Raw genomic sequence first — 20625 nt, 5'->3', positions numbered from 1 at the left:
TTAGTATTGAATGGCGGAGCAGGCTCGATGGGCCGAATGGCTACTCCCACTCCTAGTTCCTATCTACGTTCATAGCATTATTTTTCTTCTTTGCATCTTTGTGCAGTGAGAGCGGAACTCACTGCCAGAGGAAGCCATGGAGGTGAATGACACTCGGTGGATTTGCGGAGAAGCTGGGTTAATCGGATAACTCCCACAGTTGCGTGGACCTGCAGAGTTTCACTGGCTGTCTTGTCTGGAGACAATACACATCTTTTTAGCCTGTCTTGATGCTCTCTCCACTCACATTGTTTTGTTTCTTAAAGACAGGATTAGTTGTAAGTATTCGCATTCCAACCATTATTCATGTAAATTGAGTCTGTGTCTTTATAAGCTCTGTTTGTGAACAGAATTCCCACTCACCTGAAGAAGGGGCTTAGAGCCTCGAAAGCTTGTGTGGCTTTTGCTACCAAATAAACCTGTTGGACTTTAACCTGGTGTTGTTAAACTTCTTACTGTGTTTACCCCAGTCCAACGCCGGCATCTCCACATCATAATCGGATAAGGGCAGATGGAGCGGATGGATAGGTTGATTGGGGGGGGGGGGGGGAAGAGTGTGGGAGGAGGATAAGCACTCACTTGGGTCAATTGGGCTCAGTACCCTCTCTCTGTGCCCGACATTCAGTCCAAAGATGTGCGGGTTAGGTTGATTGGCCAGGTTAAAAATTGCCCCTTAGAGTCCTGGGATGCGTAGGTTAGAGGGATTAGCGGGTAAAATATGTGGGGGTAGGGCCTGGGTGGGATTGTGGTCGGTGCAGACTCGATGGGCCGAATGGCCTCCTTCTGCACTGTAGGGATTCTATGATTCTATGATTCTATGACATTCTGTGCCACTCTACCTAATATCACCTGGCAGCACCAAGGGAAGGAAGAGTCCTGGCTTTATCCACACCGAGTCGAGCCAAACACCTTTAGGGTGCTTCCAAAATCCTCAGGTAGCAATCCCAAGATAGGGAGAGAGGGTGGGGCACTGGGGGGGGGGGGGGGGGTGCGCGGGCAGGAGGGAGCATCAATCAGACTCTCCCTGCTCACCACCCACTGGGAAATGCATGCTGGGTAAGCACAAGACTGTGATTCACACCGTGGTCGAACAGCCCAGTCTCTCGGCTCACACAGTGAGAGGGTACCTACCTGTCAAGCAGAACTGTATCCCAGCAAAGGGCAACATGAGTGGGGCAGCAAGTGGGGGGAGGGAGGGATGGAGAGGGAGAAGGGGGGTTAAGAGGGAAGATTCCCCATCTCGCCGTTAGAAACCAGGCTGTCCGGAACCTCCCAATGCTGAAATCAATTTGTGGGTTAGCTGCACGCACTGAACATTGGACACAATTCGAGAAATAACGCAGCAAGCTCCGAACGTTCCAATAAGAAAAAAAACAGAATGAAAGGTTTGTTTTGGTTTGATTTTTAGAATTGAAACCAGTCTGAGAATGGAATCAATCCTTGTGTCGGAAAACACAAATTTCATCCGTCCAGGAGCACCTGAGTGGCTGAATTTGTCATCGGACCAACAGGCAGTCATCTTCAAACAGTCATTGAGTCAAAGCCACACAGAACAGGCCCTTCAGCCCATCGAGTTTGGGATACAAAAGAATGGTCTCGTGGGCACATGATCGGCGCAGGCTTGGAGGGCCGAAGGGCCTGTTCCTGTGCTGTATTATTCTTTGTTCTTTGTTCTTTGAGTCTGCACCGACAAAACTATACTAAGGGGGCGATCTCACCAAAATGGTTCTAAGTCCAGAACGATCGTGAAAACGGGAGAGGTTCAGGTCCGTTATTTTGACTACGAAAGATCGTGAATGTAGCCCAATCCATCACGCAAACCAGCCTCCCATCCACTGACTCTGTCTACACTTCCCGCTGCCTCGGCAAAGCAGCCGGCATAATTAAGGACACCACGCACCCCGGACATTCTCTCTTCCACCTTCTTCCACTGAGAAAAAGATACAAAAGTCTGAGGTCACGTACCAACCGACTCAAGAACAGCTTCTTCCCTGCTGCTGTCAGACTTTTGAATGGGCTTATCTTGCAATAAGTTGATCTTTCTCTACCCCCTAGCTATGAATGTAACACTACATTCTGTACTCTCTCATTTCCTTCTTTATGAACGGTATGCTTTGTCTGTATAGCGCGCAAGAAACAATACTTTTCACCGTATGTTAATGTATGTGACAATAATAAATCAAATCAAAGTCCAATTTTATAACAGTGTGTGCAATTAAAAAACCCCAATCTGTTTCTCGCCAGTAGGGGGGGTGGGTGGCGCCCACAGCAGAGGATGCCATTGCACATGTGCAGGTTCCTGTGTATTGACAGCAGCAGAGACCTGTCGCTGCCTCTGCTGCTGTAGCCGGCTCCATGGTCCCGCCCCCACCCACACCCCGCTACTGTGGGGCCCCTGGCCAATCGCAACCCCCCCCCCCTCCCCCCCTCCACCCACCCCCAATCCTGAATGATCCATCCTGGCCTCACTAGTTCTATTAAAATGAGATTTAATATAGCGTAATCGGGTCAGCCTCGCGCCCGAGGTTGATCATGCTGATGCCGGTAAGATCGCGAGAGGCGGGAAATCGGGCGCAAACCCGAACAATTGGCCCTCTCACCGACAAGCGAGGCACAGAGCGAAAATGTTCCTTCTTGTCCATGTGGCACCTGGATTCACCCAGCAGGAATCAATATAATTGCTCTGACATTTTCCAAAGAATTAAAACTAACATCAGGCTGCATTACACTTCAAACTGATCCCTTTCATGCGCTAATAATTGCATTTAATCACATTTAATCTTTTTAAGATGCAAAATACCAGGAAATAATGTTTAGGAGCTGAAGGAAGCCTCGGATTTCTTGAGTATCCCCCAGAATGGAACTTACACATCACTGTCTCTCTCAGTTAAAACCCAACAGATATAAAGAATTGAGCTCTTTGGCTGCAAACATTTGGAACATTCTACCCTCTGCGGGCTCCAGCAGTGGAAAGGCATTAACCTGTGCGACAGGTGCTCCACTATCTGACCTCTTCACAATAACCTTCTGGGTTCTATGTTAGCTCGAATCCCAGATAGGAAGGCTCACCTTCCACAATTCTCTTAACCTAACGAGTATTTACTCAACACAAAATGGTCATGAACTGCGGCACAGTGGTTAGCACTGCTATCTCACAGCGCCAGAGACCTGGGTTCAATTCCGGACTCGGATCACTGTCTGTGTGGAGTCTGCACGTTCTCCCCATGTCTGCGTGGATTTCCTCCGGGTGCTCCGGTTTCCTCCCACAGTCTGAAAGACGTGCTGGTTAGGTGAATTGGCCGTGCTAAATTCTCCCTCAGTGTACCCGAACAGGCACCGGAGTGTGGCGACTAGGGGATTTTCACAGTAACTTCATTGCAGTGTTAATGTAAGTCTACTTGTGACACTAATAAATAAACTTAAAACTTATAAACTCACAGCTCCAAGGACCCAGATTCGATTCCGGACTCGGGTCATTGTCTGTTAGAGTTTGCACATTCTCCCCGTGTCTGCGTGGGTTTCCTCCAGGTGCTCCGGTTTCCTCCCACACTCCAAAGATGTGCAAATTAGGTGGATTGGCCGTGCTATATTGCCCTTAAGCTTGATTTTATTTTATTTGATTTTATTTATTATTGTCACATGTGTTAACACAGTGAAAAGTATTGTTTCTTGCGCGCTATACAGACAAAGCATACCGTTCATAGAGAAGGAAAGGAGGGAGTGCAGAATGTAGTGTTACAGGTATTGCTAGGGTGTAGAGAAAGATCAACTTAGTGCTAGGGAGGCCCATTCAAAAGTCTGATGGCAGCAGGGAAGACGCTGCTCTTGAGTCAGTTGGTATGTGACCTCAGACTTTTGTATATTTTTCCCGACGGAAGAAGGTGGAAGAGAGAATGTCCGGGGTGTGTGGGGTCCTTAATTATGCTGGCTGCTTTCTCGAGACAGTGGGAAGTGTAGACAGAGTCAATGGATGGGAGGCTGGTCTGTGTGATGGATTGGGCTACATTCACGACTCTTTGTAGTTCCTTGCGGTTTTGGGCAGAGCAGGAGCCATACCAAGCTGTGATACAACCAGGAAGAATGCTTTCTATGGTGCATCAGTAAATGTTGGTGAGAGTCGTAGCTGACATGCCAAATTTCCTTAGTCTTCTGAGAAAGTAGAGGCGTTGGTGGGCTTTCTTAACTGTAGTGTGCAGGTTAGGAGCATTAGCCACGGTAAATGCACAGGGATAGGGCTGAGAGTGGACCTACATAAGATGGAGACTCCATGTAGAGTCTGCTGTTTTACTTTCAGTTTTGGACTCTGCAGAGCAGAGAGCAGCTCTTCAATAAAACCTGTTGTGTGCTAATTTGAATCTGCACATGCAAGCCAAGTTTTTCTGTTCTGCAAGGCGATGGAGGAACTTGGAAACATGGTTAACATTGTCTAAACGGAGATGTTGCCAGACGGGGAGTCAACGCAGGTGAGTGAGGACGGAGGGGATTGGGTGAACGGGACTTGGTGCAGAGATTTCAACGAGCTCAAAATGATGGTGAATGATTTGAATTCACAATAACCTCCTCCCTGGGAAAGTTCACAAGTTAGCGTGAGCTTCTCAGACTTTACAGGAAATCATTAAAAGCTAAAAACTGGTCTGTGGCGCATATATACATCCGAGTTTTGAAACTTTTGCCACTTCCTCAAGATATTTTATTAGGCAGGGTGATTACATACTTGCAGAGTTACGTTAATGGGGAACAGTCCATCATGTGCTAGAAGCTGGCGAACTTTGGGACAAACACATAACCACCAAAGGCATTAAAGACTGAGCAAGTCTCATATTGTTTTTATTTCATGGGATTCACGGACTTATAGAAGTGTTTTGGGGATTACAGCCTGATTGTATCTGCTTTTTTAACAGAAACAGAAAACTGGTTAGCGCTGCTGCCTCACAGCACCAGGGACCCGGGTTCGATTCCCGGCTTGGGTCACTGTCTGTGCGGAGTCTGCACATTCTCCCCGTGTCTGCGTGGGTTTCCTCCAGGTGCGCTGGTTTCCTCCCACGGTCCGAAAGACGTGGTAGTTAGGTGCATTGGCCGTGCTCAATTGCCCCTTTGCGTCAGGGGAACTAGCTCGGGTAAATGCATGGGGTTATGGGGATAGGGCCTGGGTGGGATTGTTGTCAGTGCAGGCTCAAGAGCAAAAGAACAAAGAAAATTACAGCACAGGAACAAGCCCCTCGTCCCTCCAAGCTTGCACCGACCATGCTGCCCGACTGAACTAAAACCCCCTGCCCTTCCGGGGACCATATCCCTCTATTCCCATCCTATTCATGCACTCGTCAAGACGCCCCTTAAAAGTCACTATTGTATCCGCTTCCACTACCTCCCCCGGCAACAAGTTCCAGGCACCCACTACCCTCTGTGTAAAAAATCCGCCTCGTACATCTCCTTTAAACCTTGCCCCTCGCCCCTTAAACCTATGCCCCCGAGTAATTGACTCTTCCACCATGGGAAAAAGCTTCTGACTATCCACTCTGTCCATGCCTCTCATAATCTTGTAGACTTCTATCAGATCTCCCCTCAATCTCCCCTCAATCTCCGTCACTCCAGTGAGAACAAACCAAGTCTCCAACCTCTCCTCATAGCTAATGCCCTCCATACCAGGCAACATCCTGGTAAATCTTTTCTGTACCCTCTCCAAAGCCTCCACATCCTTCTGGTGGTGTGGCGACCAGAATTGAACACTATATTCCAAGTGCGGCCTAACTAAGGTTCTATAAAGCTGCAACACGACTTGCCAATTTTTAAACTCAATGCCCCGGCCTTCTCCACCTGCATTGCCACTTTCAGTGACCTGTGTACCTGTACACCCAGATCCCTCTGCCTATCAATACTCTTAAGGGTTCTGCCATTTACTGTATATTTCCTATCTGTATTAGACCTTCCAAAATGCATTACCTCACATTTGTCCGGATTAAACTCCATCTGCCATCTCTCTGCCCAAGTCTCCAAACGATCTATATCCTGCTGTATCCTCTGATGGTCCTCATCACTATCCGCAAATCCACCAACCTTTGTGTCGTCCGCAAACTTACTAATCAAACCAGTTACATTTTCCTCTGAATCATTTATATATATTACAAACAGCAAAGGTCCCAGCACTGATCCCTGAGGAACACCACTTGTCACAGCCCTCCATTCGGAAACACACCCTTCCACTGCTACCGTCTGTCTTCTTTGACCGAGAAAGAGTTTTAACAACATCAGGTATATTTGGTAGCAAATGCCATTAGCTTTCGGAGCGCTGCTCCTTCATCAGATGGAGTGGAAATCTGCTCTCAAACAGGGTAAGAAGTTTAACAACACCAGGTTAAAGTCCAACAGGTTTATTTGGTAGCAAAAGCCACACAAGCTTTCGAGGCTCTGAGCCCCTTCTTCACCTGAAGAAGGGGCTCAGAGCCTCGAAAGCTTGTGTGGCTTTTGCTACCAAATAAACCTGTTGGACTTTAACCTGGTGTTGTTAAACTTCTTACTGTGTTTACCCCAGTCCAACGCCGGCATCTCCACACCATGACTACCTCAAACAGGGCACAGAGACACAAAATCAAGTTACAGAATACTGATTAGAATGCGAATCCCTACAGCCAACCAGGTCTTAAAGATACAGACAATGTGAGTGGAGGGAGCATTAAGCACAGGTTAAAGAGATGTGTATTGTCTCCAGACAGGACAGCCAGTGAGATTCTGCAAGTCCAGGAGGCAAGCTGTGGGGGTTACTGATAATGTGACCGAGCCAGTTTTGTATCCATCTTGCTAGCTCACCTCTGATCCAAAAGGACTATTATTTCCATGATCCAAAACCCAGAAATGTGGTTGACTCTCAACTGCCCTTGAGCAACTAGGGATGGGCAATAAATGCTGGCCAGCCAGCGACGCCCGTGTCCCATGAATGAATTTTTAAAATCCCAGGTTACAGGGGTACATAAGCAAGATTCCACTCTCATTATCTTAAATTCCAGGAGTTTGGTCAACATTTTCAAATCTCTTACTTAAAGAGGAACCCTAAGGACTCTATAGGATAGTGAGAAATTAATGTAACTACTGACCATAAAGTGGGAAGAACAGACAGCCATTTGGGAGAGAGGGTTTATGTTTGTAACGGAATAAAACTGTCCGGGGTGTAAGGAATAAGGGGCACTTTTTAAAAATCCTTTCACAGGATGTGGGCGTCGCTGGCAAGGCCAGCCTTTGTTACCCATCCCTCATAGCCCCTTGAACTGCCTGGATCACTCGGCCATTTCAGAGGCATTTTAAGAGTCAATCCCATTGCTGTGGCTCTGGAGTCACATGTAGGTCAGACCGGGTAAGGATGGCAGATTTCCTTCCCTAAAGGACATTAGTGAACCAGATGGGTTTTTATGACAATCGACAGTGGTCAGCGCTGCTGCCTCACAGCGCCAGGGACCCGGGTTCAATTCCGGCCTCGGGTCACTGTCTGTGCGGAGTTTGCACGTTCTCCCCGTGTCTGTGTGGGTTTTCTCCAGATGCTCCGGTTTCCTCCCACAGTCCAAAAGAGGTGCTGGTTAGGTGCATTGGTCATGGTGAAAAAATTGCCCCTTAGAGTCAGGGGGATTAGCAGGGTAAATCCGTGGGGTTACGGGGATAGGGCCTGACTGGGATTGTTGTCGGTGCAGACTCGATGGGCCGAATGGCCTCCTTCTGCAGTGTAGGGATTCTATGATTCTATGATGTTAATGGTTTCATGGTCATCAGCAGATTCTTAATTCCAGAATTTTACTGAATTCAATTCAACTCAAAATTGAAATTCAGATTCCACAATCTGCCGTGGCGGGATTCGAACCCGGGTCCCCAGAACATTGCCCTGGGTCCGAAGAGGAAATGCTACGAAAACTCAGCAGGTCAGGCAGCAACTGCGGAGAGAGACCTTTGCTCTCTCATTAACACATTCTGCTCTCCCTGTTCCCCTTTGACCCCCCTTTTGTCTTGAGTCCATGACATCTTTGTCAACCTCTCCTTAGCTCTGACCTATCCCTGAGCTTCGATTCTGTTCCATCTCCTCCACCCCCGCCCCTTCTCGAACCATATAATCCATCACATCTGTGCCCCTCTTCAGCTCCGGAGAAGAGTCAACACAGACTTGAAACATTAACTCTGTTTCTCTCTCCACAGACACTGCCAGACCTGCTGAGTTTTTCCAGCATTTTCTGTTTTGATTTCAGATTTCCATCATCCGCAGTATTTTGCTTTGTATCACCTGGGTCCCGGATGACTGGTCCAGTGACAATAGCACTTCTCCCCACATGATGTATTTGTGCCCCCTAGTGTGAATTAAAAGATCACTGCTGATCAATCCGTACAGCCCTCTGTTCCTCATGGGCACTGGGTGAAATCCAGCAACATCTAACCAAGCCCACTGAGAAACAAATGCACCAGAGAAAGCATTCTTTCTGGTTGTATCACAGCTTGGTATGGCTCCTGCTCTGCCCAAGACCGCAAAGGGTCGTGAACGAAGCCCAGTCCATCACACAAACCAGCCCCATCACACAAACCAGCCTCCCATCCATTGACTCTGTCTACACTTCCCGCTGCCTCAGAAAAGCAGCCAGCATAATTAAGGACCTCACGCACTCCAGACATTCTCTCTTCCACCTTCTTCCGTCAGGAAAAAGATACAAAAGTCTGAGGTCACGTACCAACCGAATCAAGAACAGCTTCTTCCCTGCTGCCATCAGACTTTTGAATAGACCTACCTTGCATTAAGTTGATCTTTCTCTACACCCTAGCTATGACTGTAACCCTACATTCTGCACTCTCTCCTTTCCTTCTCTATGAACGGTATGCTTTGTCTGTAGAGCGTGCCAGAAACAATACTTTTCACTGTATCCCAATACATGTGACAATAATAAATCAAATCAAACTAAGGAGAAATGTAGCATGGCCAATCCACCTAACCTGCACATCTTAGGACACTAAGGAACAATTTAGCATGGCTAATCCACATAGCCTACACATCTTTGGACACTAAGAGGCAACTTAGCATGGTCAATCCACATAATCTTTGGAGTGTCGGAGGAAACCGGAGTGTCCAGAGGAAACCCATGCAGACACGGGAGGATGTGCAGACTCTGCACAGACAGTGACCTGAGTCCGGAATCGAACACTATGTACTGCACTCTCTCCTTTCCTTCTCTATGTACGGTATGCTTTGGCTGCATAATGCGCAAGAAACAATACTTTCACTGTATACTAATACAATAAATCAAACCATTTATTTTTCAAACTGGAAAATGCTCAGGAATAATAACAAATTAAAGGCATGTGCCATTCTGCCCACCTTTGCAAATATTTGAAATGTTGTTCCAATACTTTGTATCCTCCGCGCTCCCCCCACCACCTCCCCCCCCCCACCCCCCCCTCCGCACTCCACCCCTCTTTGAGTTCATTGGGCAACCCACACTCATCTTTGAGTGGCTGTTAATGAGATCCATTATTTAAACCCCACTTCCATCCGCCAGACACAATGTTAGCAGTTCAAAAAAATAGCTGTCTGGTTCTTATGGAGGTGGTAAGTGAGGGACCTCTTCACGTCCCTCAGTGACGCCTGCATTTCATTAGCAGAGTTGTCTCCATTGATCCAAAGCGAGGGCAAGACAATCCTCCTCAGAATCTCCTTCAGACTTCATATATCTAAAAATGTGAGGGTGGGGGTGTTAAAAAAAAAGCCATAACATGCCTCCTGAATCTCCTCCAGAGCTTATGTACAGGCAATCCAAAAGAAAGACTTTAGCCAGAGACTGTTTCTCTCCCGTCCATTTTATAAATTCTTTAAATAGCACTTCTTTCAATTATTAATGGTGCCAGAGGGAAGAGAAATCCTGCAGTGCAGCAGGCAAACAGGAATGATGCATCAGGGCGAGACGGAAAATATATTTTCACCAGCCTTTGCCTGATAAAAGTGGTGCGAAAATATTCACTCTTCCGAAGATCCGCTCCCCTCCCGAACCCAACTTTCGATCTCCGCGCAAATCCAAGGAATAACTTGAGTTCCCGCTCACGATGTGAATTGTCACTCCGCTCGTTTGACCCGATGGGCATATTTTTGCAAACGGTGGCTGTATTCCTCAGCCACAACCGACGCCAGGTTTTAAATAGTTGTCCATTTTTACACCAAAGCAGTCAAAGGAGGAATATCACATTTAAGCTCGAGTGGGCAAGAACATTAAATCAAATCAGTCGATCCTCTGAGAGATGATGCGAAGAGACAATAGACCCCCACACCCACCTCCCCCTCCCGAATATATTTTAAACAGAATTGAGTATCTCCATGCACCAGCCTATTGCTCGCTCTTTCGCAAACCAAACATGTTACAGAAATAACGCAGAGCCAGAATGTGAATTTCCCCGGAACGCACGGTTCCAGGTCCGCTGCACCCGCAAAATAAAACCTCAAATTATCCATACACGCAAAATTTTTAAAAACCACAAATGAGAAGACATCAGTCTGCAATTTATTTCTCTGTCTATGGACAGAGATAATGGACGAGGTTTTCCAGCGCTCCCCTCCAGGGGAAATCTTCCAGTCCCGCCGAGGTCAATGAACTTTTCAACAGCTCGCTACATTTTACAGCCCCGCCTCCCCGTACACCTCCACCCAATGTTTTATACAGAGTCGCATCGCAACCTTTCCAAATGATTGTCCAACTTGCCCACCAGGACTGTGCAAGAAGGAACACAAACAGTCTTTGTTACAGATGGAGCAATCTTCAGAGCTTCAGAAATGAGAGGAGTGACCAGCAGTTGGAAAATGCCTTTCAACACCACAAACTAACTAGGTTCATTAGAAGTGTTGTTGCAATGTATGGAAACGTATCAAGCATATAAAAACATAGAAACCAGAAGCAGGAGGAGGCCATCCAGCTCTATCATCCATTCAGGCTGGTACAGTGGTTATCCTTGCTGCCTCACAACGCCAGGGACCCGGGTTTGATTCCCAGCTTGGGTCACCTTCTGTGGGGAGTCTGCACATTCTCCCCGTGTCTGTGTGGGTTTCCTTCGTGTGCTCCAGTTTCCTCCCACAGTCCAAAGATGTGCAGGTTAGGTGGATTGGCCATGCTAAATTGCCCCTTAGTGTCAAAGGGACTAGCTAGGGTAAATGCTTGGGGTTATGGGGATAGGGCCTGGGTTGGATTGTGGTTGGTGTAGACTTGATGGGCCAAATGGCCTCCTCCTGCAGTGTAGGGCTTCTATGATTCTATGATTTTGATCATGGCTGATCATCAAATTCAATATCCTGATCCCCCCCACTTCCTCCCATATCCCTCGATCCCTTTAGCCCCAAGAGCTATATCTAATTCCTTCTGGAAATCACACAATATTTTGGCCTCAACTACATTCTGTGGGAGTGAATTCCACACATTTACCACCCTCTGGGTGAAGAAATTTCTCCTCACCTCAGTTCTAAAAGGTTTACCCCTTATCCTCAAACTATGACCCCTAGTTCTGGACTCCCCCACCATCGGGAACATTCTTTCTGAATCTACCCTGTCTAACCCTGTTAGAATTTTATAAGTTTCTATGAGATCCCCTCTCACTCTTCTAAACTCCAGTGAATATAATCCTAACCGACTTAGTCTCTCCTCACATGACAGACCTGCCATCCCAGGAATCAGCCTGGTAACCTTCAAGTTTAAGTTTATTTATTAGTGTCATAAGTACTCTTACATTAACACTGCAATTAAGTTACTGTGAAAATCCCCTAGTCGTCACACTCGGGCGCCTGTTCGGGTACACTGAGGGGCAATCTAGCATGGCCAATGCACCCTAACCAGCACTGTGGGAGGAAACCGGAGCACCCGGAGGAAACCCACGCAGGCACGGGGAGAATGTGCAGACTCCACACAGACAGTGACCCAAGCCAGTCCCTGGTCCCTGGCGCTGTGAGGCAGCAGTGCTAACCACTGTGTCACCCTGTTCGAATTTTATAAGTTTCTATGAGATTCCCGCTCACTCTTCTAAACTCCAGTGAATATAATCCTAACCCACTTAGTCTCTCCTCACATAACAGACCTGCCATCCCAGGAATCAGGCTGGTAAACCTTCGCTGTACTCCCTCTATAGCAAGGACATCCTTCCTCAGATAGGGAATATATGGTAGCGTCTGCGCATAAATTGCTCTAGCGGTGAGAATCCATGTTAACTGTATCACAGAGACACCATCCACCGACTCTGGGGAGTTGCATGCCCACACACCCACCATAAAGACATCTCCCACATGCATGCCTACCACCTCACCCCTCCCCAGTCCTGCTCCCCGTCACTCACCCCGGAAGAAAGTCTTGGATCGCAGGTAGCTGACACTGAGGCGGAGAATGGAGAGCTTGTCCAAAGTCGAGGTGACATCTTCGGTGAAAGGTAGAAGACCAGCCAGGCGGTCCAATTCGCAGTTCAGCCGATCACGGTGTCTCTTGGAAGGGTTCGATTTGATTCCGTCCGCTAACACCGGCTTCACACTGACAACAAGCAGAACAACACAGATCAACATGCGTGTGTAACACAAACTGGTGGCTGGCTACCTGAGTGCGAGGGTTTGGACACAGCATTATCACAGTGTAGCTAAATGTCATGGAAAGAGCTTGAATCATTTATCCAAATGCCAGGTTGGAATTAACACTTCTCACAGTTTGCATTAACCCCAGACGTCACAGTTTGCATTCAGTTTCATTCTTTCGCAGGATGTGACCCTTAATTGCCCCTTGAAAAGGTGGTGGATGAGCTGCCTTCTTGAACCCGCTGCAGTCCCTGAGGTGTAGGTACACCCACTGTGCTGTTAGGGAGGGGGTTCCAGGATTTTGACCCAGTGACAGTGAAGGAACGACCGATATATTTCCAAGGCAGCATGTTGTGTAACTTGGAAGGGGACTTGCAGGTGCTGGCATTCCTATGTCTCTGTTGCCCTTATCCCTTGAGGTGGTTGAGGTCATGGGTTTGGAAAGTGTTGTCTAAGGAGCCGTGGTGAGTGGCTGCAGTGCATCTTGTAGATGGTACACACAGCTGCCACTGTGTGTCGGTACTGGAGGGAGTGGATGTTTGTGGATGTGGTGCCACTTTGTCCTGGACAAGCTTCTTGAGTGATGTTGGAGCTGCACCCACCCAGGCAATTGTATTCCTTCACACTCCTGATTTGTGCCTTGTAGATAGTGGACAGGCTTTGGGGAGTCAGGAGGTGAGTTACTCGCCGCAGTAATTCCTAGCCTCTGATCTGCTCTGGTGGCCACAGTGTCTATATGGCTGGGAACCAGTTCAGTTTCTGGTAAATTGTAATTCCTGGGATATTGACTCTGGGAGTTTCTCGAAGCTAATACCATTGAAAGTCAGGGAGAGGTAGATAGATTGTCTCTTGTTGGAGATGGTCACTGTCGGGCAGTTAGTCAGGGTGAATGTTACTTAAACTTTACAGAGTTTGAACGTTTCCCGCAGCTCACAATAACCCCGATGACAAAGACCGACATTTTCCAACCCTTCCCGCTGGCAGGACACTCCAGTCCAGCCAATGGTGACTGCCCACGGTGCAATTCCAGGTGACGGAGAGTTCGAGACTCACAAAGCCCCATAAACATCGACGGGACACACACAGAGGACCAATGGCGTGGCGTCTCCCTCGCCAAGACAGACATCCCGGAGTGGGAAAATCCCACCCATAGCATCTAAACATCCAATCATATTCTCCATTAACCCCAATCGCAATCTGGATTAACCCAATCTCTCCATCTGGATTAACCCAATCTCTCAATCTGGAATAACCTCAACCTCCCAATCTGGATTAACCCCAATCTCAATCTGGATTAACCTTAACCTCTCAATATGGATTCACCTCAATCTGGATCAACCCCAATCTCTCAATCTGGATTAACCCCAATCTCAATCTGGATTCACCCCAATTTCAATCTTGATTAACCTCAATATGGAATATTGTGTGCAGTTCTGGTCACCTCACTATAAGAAGGATGTGGAAGCGCTGGAAAGAGTGCAGAGGAGATTTACCAGGATGCTGCCTGGTTTGGAGGGTAGGTCTTATGAGGAAAGGTTGAGGGAGCTAGGGCTGTTCTCTCTGGAGTGGAGGAGGCTGAGGGGAGACTTAATAGAGGTTTATAAAATGATGAAGGGGATAGATAGAGTGAACGTTCAAAGACTATTTCCTCGGGTGGATGGAGCTATTACGAGGGGGCATAACTATAGGGTTCGTGGTGGAAGATATAGGAAGGATATCAGAGGTACGTTCTTTACGCAGAGAGTGGTTGGGGTGTGGAATGGACTGCCTGCAGTGATAGTGGAGTCAGACACTTTAGGAACATTTAAGCGGTTATTGGATAGGCACATGGAGCACACCAGGATGATAGGGAGTGGGATAGCTTGATCTTGGTTTCAGATAAAGCTCGGCACAACATTGTGGGCCGAAGGGCCTGTTCTGTGCTGTACTGTTCTATGTTCTAATCTCTCAATCTGGATTGAACCCAAACTCTCAATCTGGATTAATCTCAATCTCTCAATCTGGATTAATCTCAATCTCTCAATCTGATTCAACTCCAATTTCTCAATCTGGATTAACCCCAATCTCTCAATCAGGATTAACCCCAATCTCTCAATCTGATTCAACCCCAATTTCTCAATCTGGATTAACCCCAATCTCTCAATCAGGATTAACCCCAATCTCTCAATCTGGATTAACCTCAATCTCTCAATCCGGATTGATCCCAATCTCTCAATTCAGATTGACCCCAATCTCTCAATCTGGATTCACTCCAATCTCAATCTGGATTAACCCAATCTCTCAATCAGGATTAACCCAATCTCTCAACCTGGATTAACAACAATTTCTCAACATGGATTAAACCCAATCTCTCAATCTGGATTCATCCCAATCTCTCAATCTGGATCAAACCCAATCTCAATCTGGATTAACCCCAATCACTCAATCTTGATTAACCCCAATCTCTCAATTTGGATGAACCCCAATCTCTCAATCTGGATTAACAATACACTTAGGCCGCTGAGTCTATATGGGTAGAACTGAGAAATAAGAAGGGGGAAATCACTTTGATAGGGTTGTACTATAGGGCCCCAAATAGTAGGCGGGAAAATGAGGAGCAAATATGTAAGGAGATTACAGATAGCTCCAAGAAAAATAGGGTGGTAATAGTCGGAGATTTTAACCTTCCCAACATTGACTGGGACAGCCATAGTATTAGAGGGTTGGATGGAGAGAAATTTGTTGAGCGTACTCAGGGGGAATTTTTCATTCAGTATGTGGATGGCCCGACTAGAGAGGGGGCAAAACTTGACCTCCTCTTGGGAAATAAGGAACGGCAGGTGACAGAAGTGTTAGTGAGGGATCACTTTGGGACCAGTGACCATAATTCCATTAGTTTTAAGATAGCTATGAAGAATTATAGGTCTGGCCCAAAAGTTAAAATTCTAAATTGGGGCAAGGCCAATTTTGATGGTATCAAGCAGGAACTTTCAAAAGTTAATTGGGGGAGTCTGTGGGAAGGCAAAGGGACATCTGGTGAGTGGGAGGCTTTCAAAAGTGTGCTAACCAGCGTTCAGGGTAAATACATTCCTCTTAGAGTGAAGGGCAAGGCTGGGAGAAGTAGGGAACCCTGGATGACTCGGGATATTGAGGCTCTGGTCAAGAAGAAGAAAGAGGCACATGACATGCATAGGCAGCTGGGATCAAGTGAATCCCTTGAAGAGTATCGGGGGTGTAGAAGTAGAGTTAAGAGAGAAATCGGGGGGCAAAAAGGGGACACGATATTGTTTTCGCAGATAAGGCAAAGGAGAATCCTTTGTTGGAAGGTATTTTGAGAGACAGGATCTACAGGCATTTAGAGATGCAAGGACTGATTAGGGACAGTCAGCATGGCTTTGTGAGTGGAAAATCATGTCTTACAAATTTGATTGAGTTTTTTGAAGGGGTAACCAAGAAGGTAGATGAGGGCAGTGCAGTTGATGTTGTCTACATGGACTTTAGCAAGGCCATTGACAAGGTACCGCATGGTAGGTTGTTGCATAATGTTAAATCTCAGAACCAGGGTGAGGTATCTAAATGGATACAAAATTGGTTTGATGACAGAAGCCAGAGGGTGGTTGTAGAGGTTTGTTTTTCAAACTGGAGGCCTGTGACCAGCAGTGTGCCTCAGGGGTCAGTGCTGGTCCACTGTTAGTTATCATTTATATTAATGATTTGGATGAGAATATAGGGGGCATGGTTAGTAAGTTTGCAGATGACACCAAGATTGGTGGCATAGTGGAGAAAAGAAGTGAATAAAGTTATCTCCAATTGCAACAGGATCTTGATCAATTGGGCCAGTGGGCTGACGAATGGCAGATGGAGTTTAATTTAGACAAATGCGAGGTGATGCATTTTGGTAGATTGAACCAGGGCAGGACTTACTCAGTTAATGGTAGGACATTGGGGAGAGTTACAGAACAAAGAGTTCTAGGGGTACAGGTTCATAGCTCCTTGAAAGTGGAGTCACAGGTGGACAGAGTGGTGAAGAAGGCATTCGGCATGCTTGGTTTCTTCGGTTAGAACATTGAATACAGGAGTTGGAATGTCTTGTTAAAGTTGTACAAGACATTGGTAAGGCCACACTGGGAATACTGTGTACAGTTCTGGTCACCCTATTATAGAAAGGATATTATTAAACTAGAAAGAGTGCAGAAAAGATTTACCGGGATGCTATCGGGACTTGATGGTTTGAGCTAAGGAGAGGCTGGATAGACTGGGACTTTTTTCTCTGGAGTGTAGGAGGCTGAGGGGTGATCTTATAGAGGTCTATAAAATAATGAGGGGCACAGATCAGCTAGATAGTCAATATCTGTTCCCAAAGGTAGGGGAGTGTAAAACTAGAGGGCAAAGGTTTAAGGTGAGAGGGGAGAGATACAAAAGTGTCCAGAGGGGCAATTGTTTCACACAGAGGGTGGGGAGTATCTGGAAGAAGCTGCCAGAAGTAGTAGTGGAGGCAGGTACAATTTTGTCTTTTAAAAAGCATTTAGACAGTTACATGGGTACGATGGGTATAGAGGGAAATGGGCCAAATGCGGGCAATTGGGACTAGCTCAGAGGTTCTAAAAAAGGGCGACATGGACAAGTTGGGCCAAAGGGCCTGTTTCCATGCTGCAAACCTCTATGACTCTATGGCTCTCAATCTGGATTCAGCCCAATCTTTCAATCTGGATTAACGTCAATCTCTCAATCTGGATTAACCCCAATCTCTCAATCTGGATTAAATGCAATCTTAATCTGGATTAACCTCAATCTCTCAATCTGGATTAACACCAATTTCTCAATCTGGATTCAGCCCAATCTCTCAATCTGGATTCAGCCCAATCTCTCAATCTGGATTCACCCAATCTCTCATTCTGGATTAACCCAATCTCTCAATCTGGATAAACACCAATCTCTCAATCTGGATTAACTCAAATTTCTCAATCTGGATTCACCCCAATTTCTCAATCTGGATTAAACCCAATCTCTCAATATGGACTAACCCCAATCTCTCAATCTGGATAAACACCAATCTCTCAATCTGGATTAACCTCAATCTCCCAATCTTGACTGACCACAATCTCTCAATTCGGACTAACCCTAATCTCTCAATCTGGATTAACCCCAATCTCAATCTGGATTAACCCCAACCTCTGAATCTGGATTGTCCCCAGTCTCTCAATCCAGATTTACCCCAATTTCTCAATCTCGATTAACTCCAATCTCAATCTGGATTCACCCCAATCTCTCAATCTGGATTAACTCTAATCTCTCAATCTGGATGAATCCCAATCTCAATCTGCATTAAACACAATCTCTCAATCTGGATTAACCCCAATGTCTCAATCTGGATTCACCCCAATCTCAAGATGGATTAAGGCCAATCTCTCAGTCTGGGTTAACCCCCAATCTCTGATCCTGTATTAACCTCAATCTCTGAATCTGGATTAACCCCATTCTTTCAATCTGGATAACCCCAACGTATCAATCTGGATTAACCCCATTCTCTCATTCTGGATTAACCTCAATCTCTCAATCTGGATTAACCCCAATCTCTGAATCTTGATTAACCCCAATCTCAATCTGCATTAACACCAATCTCTCCATCTGGATTATCCCCAATCTATCAATCTGGATTAATCCCAATATCTCAATCTGGATTATCCCCAATCTCTCAATCTGGATCAACCCCAATCTCTCAATGTGGATTAACCCCAATCTCAATCATAATTATGCCCAATCTCTCAATCTGGATTAACCCCAATCTCAATCTGCATTAACACCAATCTCTCCATCTGGATTATCCCCAATCTATCAATCTGGATTAATCCCAATATCTCAATCTGGATTAAACCCAATCTATCAATCTGGATTAATCCCAATATCTCAATCTGGATTAAACCCAATCTATCAATCTGGATTAATCCCATTCTCTCAATCTGGATTCACCCCAATCTCTCAATCTGGATTAACTCCAATCTCTCAATCTGGATTCACCCCAATCTCTCAATCTGGATTAACTCCAATCTCTCAATCTGGATTCACCCCAATCTCTCAATCTGGATTAACCCCAATCTCTCAATCTGGATTAACCCCAATCTCTCAATCTGGATTAACCCCAATCTCTCAATCTGGAATAACACTAATCCCAATGTGGACTAACCCCAATCTCAATCTCGAATAGCCCCTTCTTTCCCATTGGGTATTAACCTCCTGTGTGCCAGTGGGGATTAACCCTCTGTGTGCCAGTGGGGATTAACCCTCTGTGTGCCATGGGGATGAACTCTGTGTGTGCCAGTGGGGATTAACCCTCTGTGCCAGTGGGGATTAACCCTCTGTGTGCCATGGGGATGAACTCTGTGTGTGCCAGTCTCAGTTCTGATGCTCCCTGTCTATCTGTGTCTGTGTCTCTATCCATCTCTCCCTCTCTCTCTCTCCCCTCCCTCCCTCCCTCTCGCTGCCCCGGCTCACTCACCCTCTGGGAGCCGCTTTCCTCCTCCTCCTGCCCGGGTACATGTTGCTGGCGGAGCCGCTGCCGCTGCCGCCTCCCCGGGGCTCAGAGAGCCGCAACCCGGCTCCGCAATCCCGGCGCTGCTGGCGGCGCGGGCTCGAGCACCGCGGGCACGCGCCTATCCCCGCGGGGGCGCGCCTGGACCAGCCAGCCCGCGCCGGGAGCGCGCACCAGCTCCATCCCTCTGCATCGGCGGGAGGACGCTGCAAACATCTGGATCCACTGCACAGTGCCCTGGACACTGCTCTGGACACTGGACACTGCCCTGGACACTGCTCTGGACACTGGACACTGCTCTATGGACTGGTCTACAGGATGATGTATAGGGTGATCTATAGGGTGCTCTGTGTAACTGACTCTGTAAGATGCTCTGTGTGAGATATTCTATAAGGTTTTCTGTGTAATTTGCTCTGTAACATGTCCTATAAGGTGCCATGTGTTTCTATAAGATGTTCTATTTAAGTTGCTCTCTAAGATTCTCTATAAGGTGGTCTGTGTGAGTTGCTCCATAAGGTGTAATCTTTAGGCTGCTCTATAAGGTTTGCTGTGTAAATGCTTTGTAAGGTGTTCCATAGGGTGTTCTGTGTACATTGCTTGATAGGGTGTTATATAAGGTGTTCTGTGTGGGTTGTTCTATAGCGTTTTGTATGAATTGTTCAATAAGGTGTTTTATGTAAGTTGCTCTCTAACATGTCCTATAAGATGTTGGCGTAGGTTCTTCTTTACGGTGTTCTGTGTGAGTTGCTCTATAAAGTGTACCTGTGTAGGTTCCTCTGTTACGTGTATAATTTATATCACTCTATAGCTTTTCCTGTAAGCTGCCGTATAAGGTGTTCTATAAGTTGTCCTGTGTAGGTTCTTCTATAAGGTGTTTTGTAAATTGTTATATCAAGTGTTATATAAGGTACTCTGTGCAAGCTGCTATAAGGTGCTCTATAAGATGCTTTAGGCAGATTGCTCTATAAGGTATACTGTAAGGTGTCCTTTATAGGTTCTTCTTGGGGAGGAATCAAGATATTAAATTCGATAATCAGCCATAATCAAAATGAATGGCGGAGCAGGCTCGAAGGGCTGAATGGCCTAGTCCTGTTCCTACCTTCTATGTTTCTATAAGGTGTTATATGCGCGTTTCACTATAAGGTGTTCCATAGGGTGTCCTGTGTAATTTCCTCTATAAGGTGTTCCATATAAGTTGCTCTATAAGGCGTACTGTAAGATGCTTTATGCAGATTTCTTGATAAGATGTTATATAGGGTGTCCTGTATACATTGCTCTGGCGAGTGCCCTATAAGGTATTTTATGTAAATTTTTCAAGGGGGTGATCTATAATGTGTTCTGTGTAAGTTGCTCTATAATGTCGTCATTGTAAGTTTGCTCTATAACATGTTCTCTATGAGATGCTCTATAATGTGTTCTGTGTAAGTTGCTCTGTAATGTGTTGTGTAAGTTTGCTCTATAATGTGTTCTTTGTAAGTGGCTCTATAATGTGTTCATTGTAAGTTGCTCTATAATGTGTGCTCTATAT

General features: G+C 46.3%; 1 protein-coding gene across 1 annotated transcript in view; it reads right to left on the bottom strand.

Annotated features, from left to right (window-relative positions):
- Positions 1-19208, bottom strand: part of ahr1b (aryl hydrocarbon receptor 1b) — a 151381-nt gene extending 132173 nt beyond the window's left edge. Inside the window, exons 1-2 of the mRNA XM_078204480.1 lie at positions 19065-19208; positions 12364-12551 (exon numbers count right to left, since the gene is read on the bottom strand). Coding sequence (XP_078060606.1) covers positions 12364-12551; positions 19065-19105 — 229 coding nt within the window. The 5' untranslated portion in view covers positions 19106-19208. The remainder of the gene's footprint in view (positions 1-12363; positions 12552-19064) is intronic.
- Positions 19209-20625: the final 1417 nt, after the last annotated feature.

This window comes from Mustelus asterias, unplaced genomic scaffold (genome assembly GCF_964213995.1).
Source record: "Mustelus asterias unplaced genomic scaffold, sMusAst1.hap1.1 HAP1_SCAFFOLD_347, whole genome shotgun sequence".
Classification (NCBI taxonomy): domain Eukaryota; kingdom Metazoa; phylum Chordata; class Chondrichthyes; order Carcharhiniformes; family Triakidae; genus Mustelus; species Mustelus asterias.
This window is presented reverse-complemented; position numbering and strand designations above follow the sequence as displayed.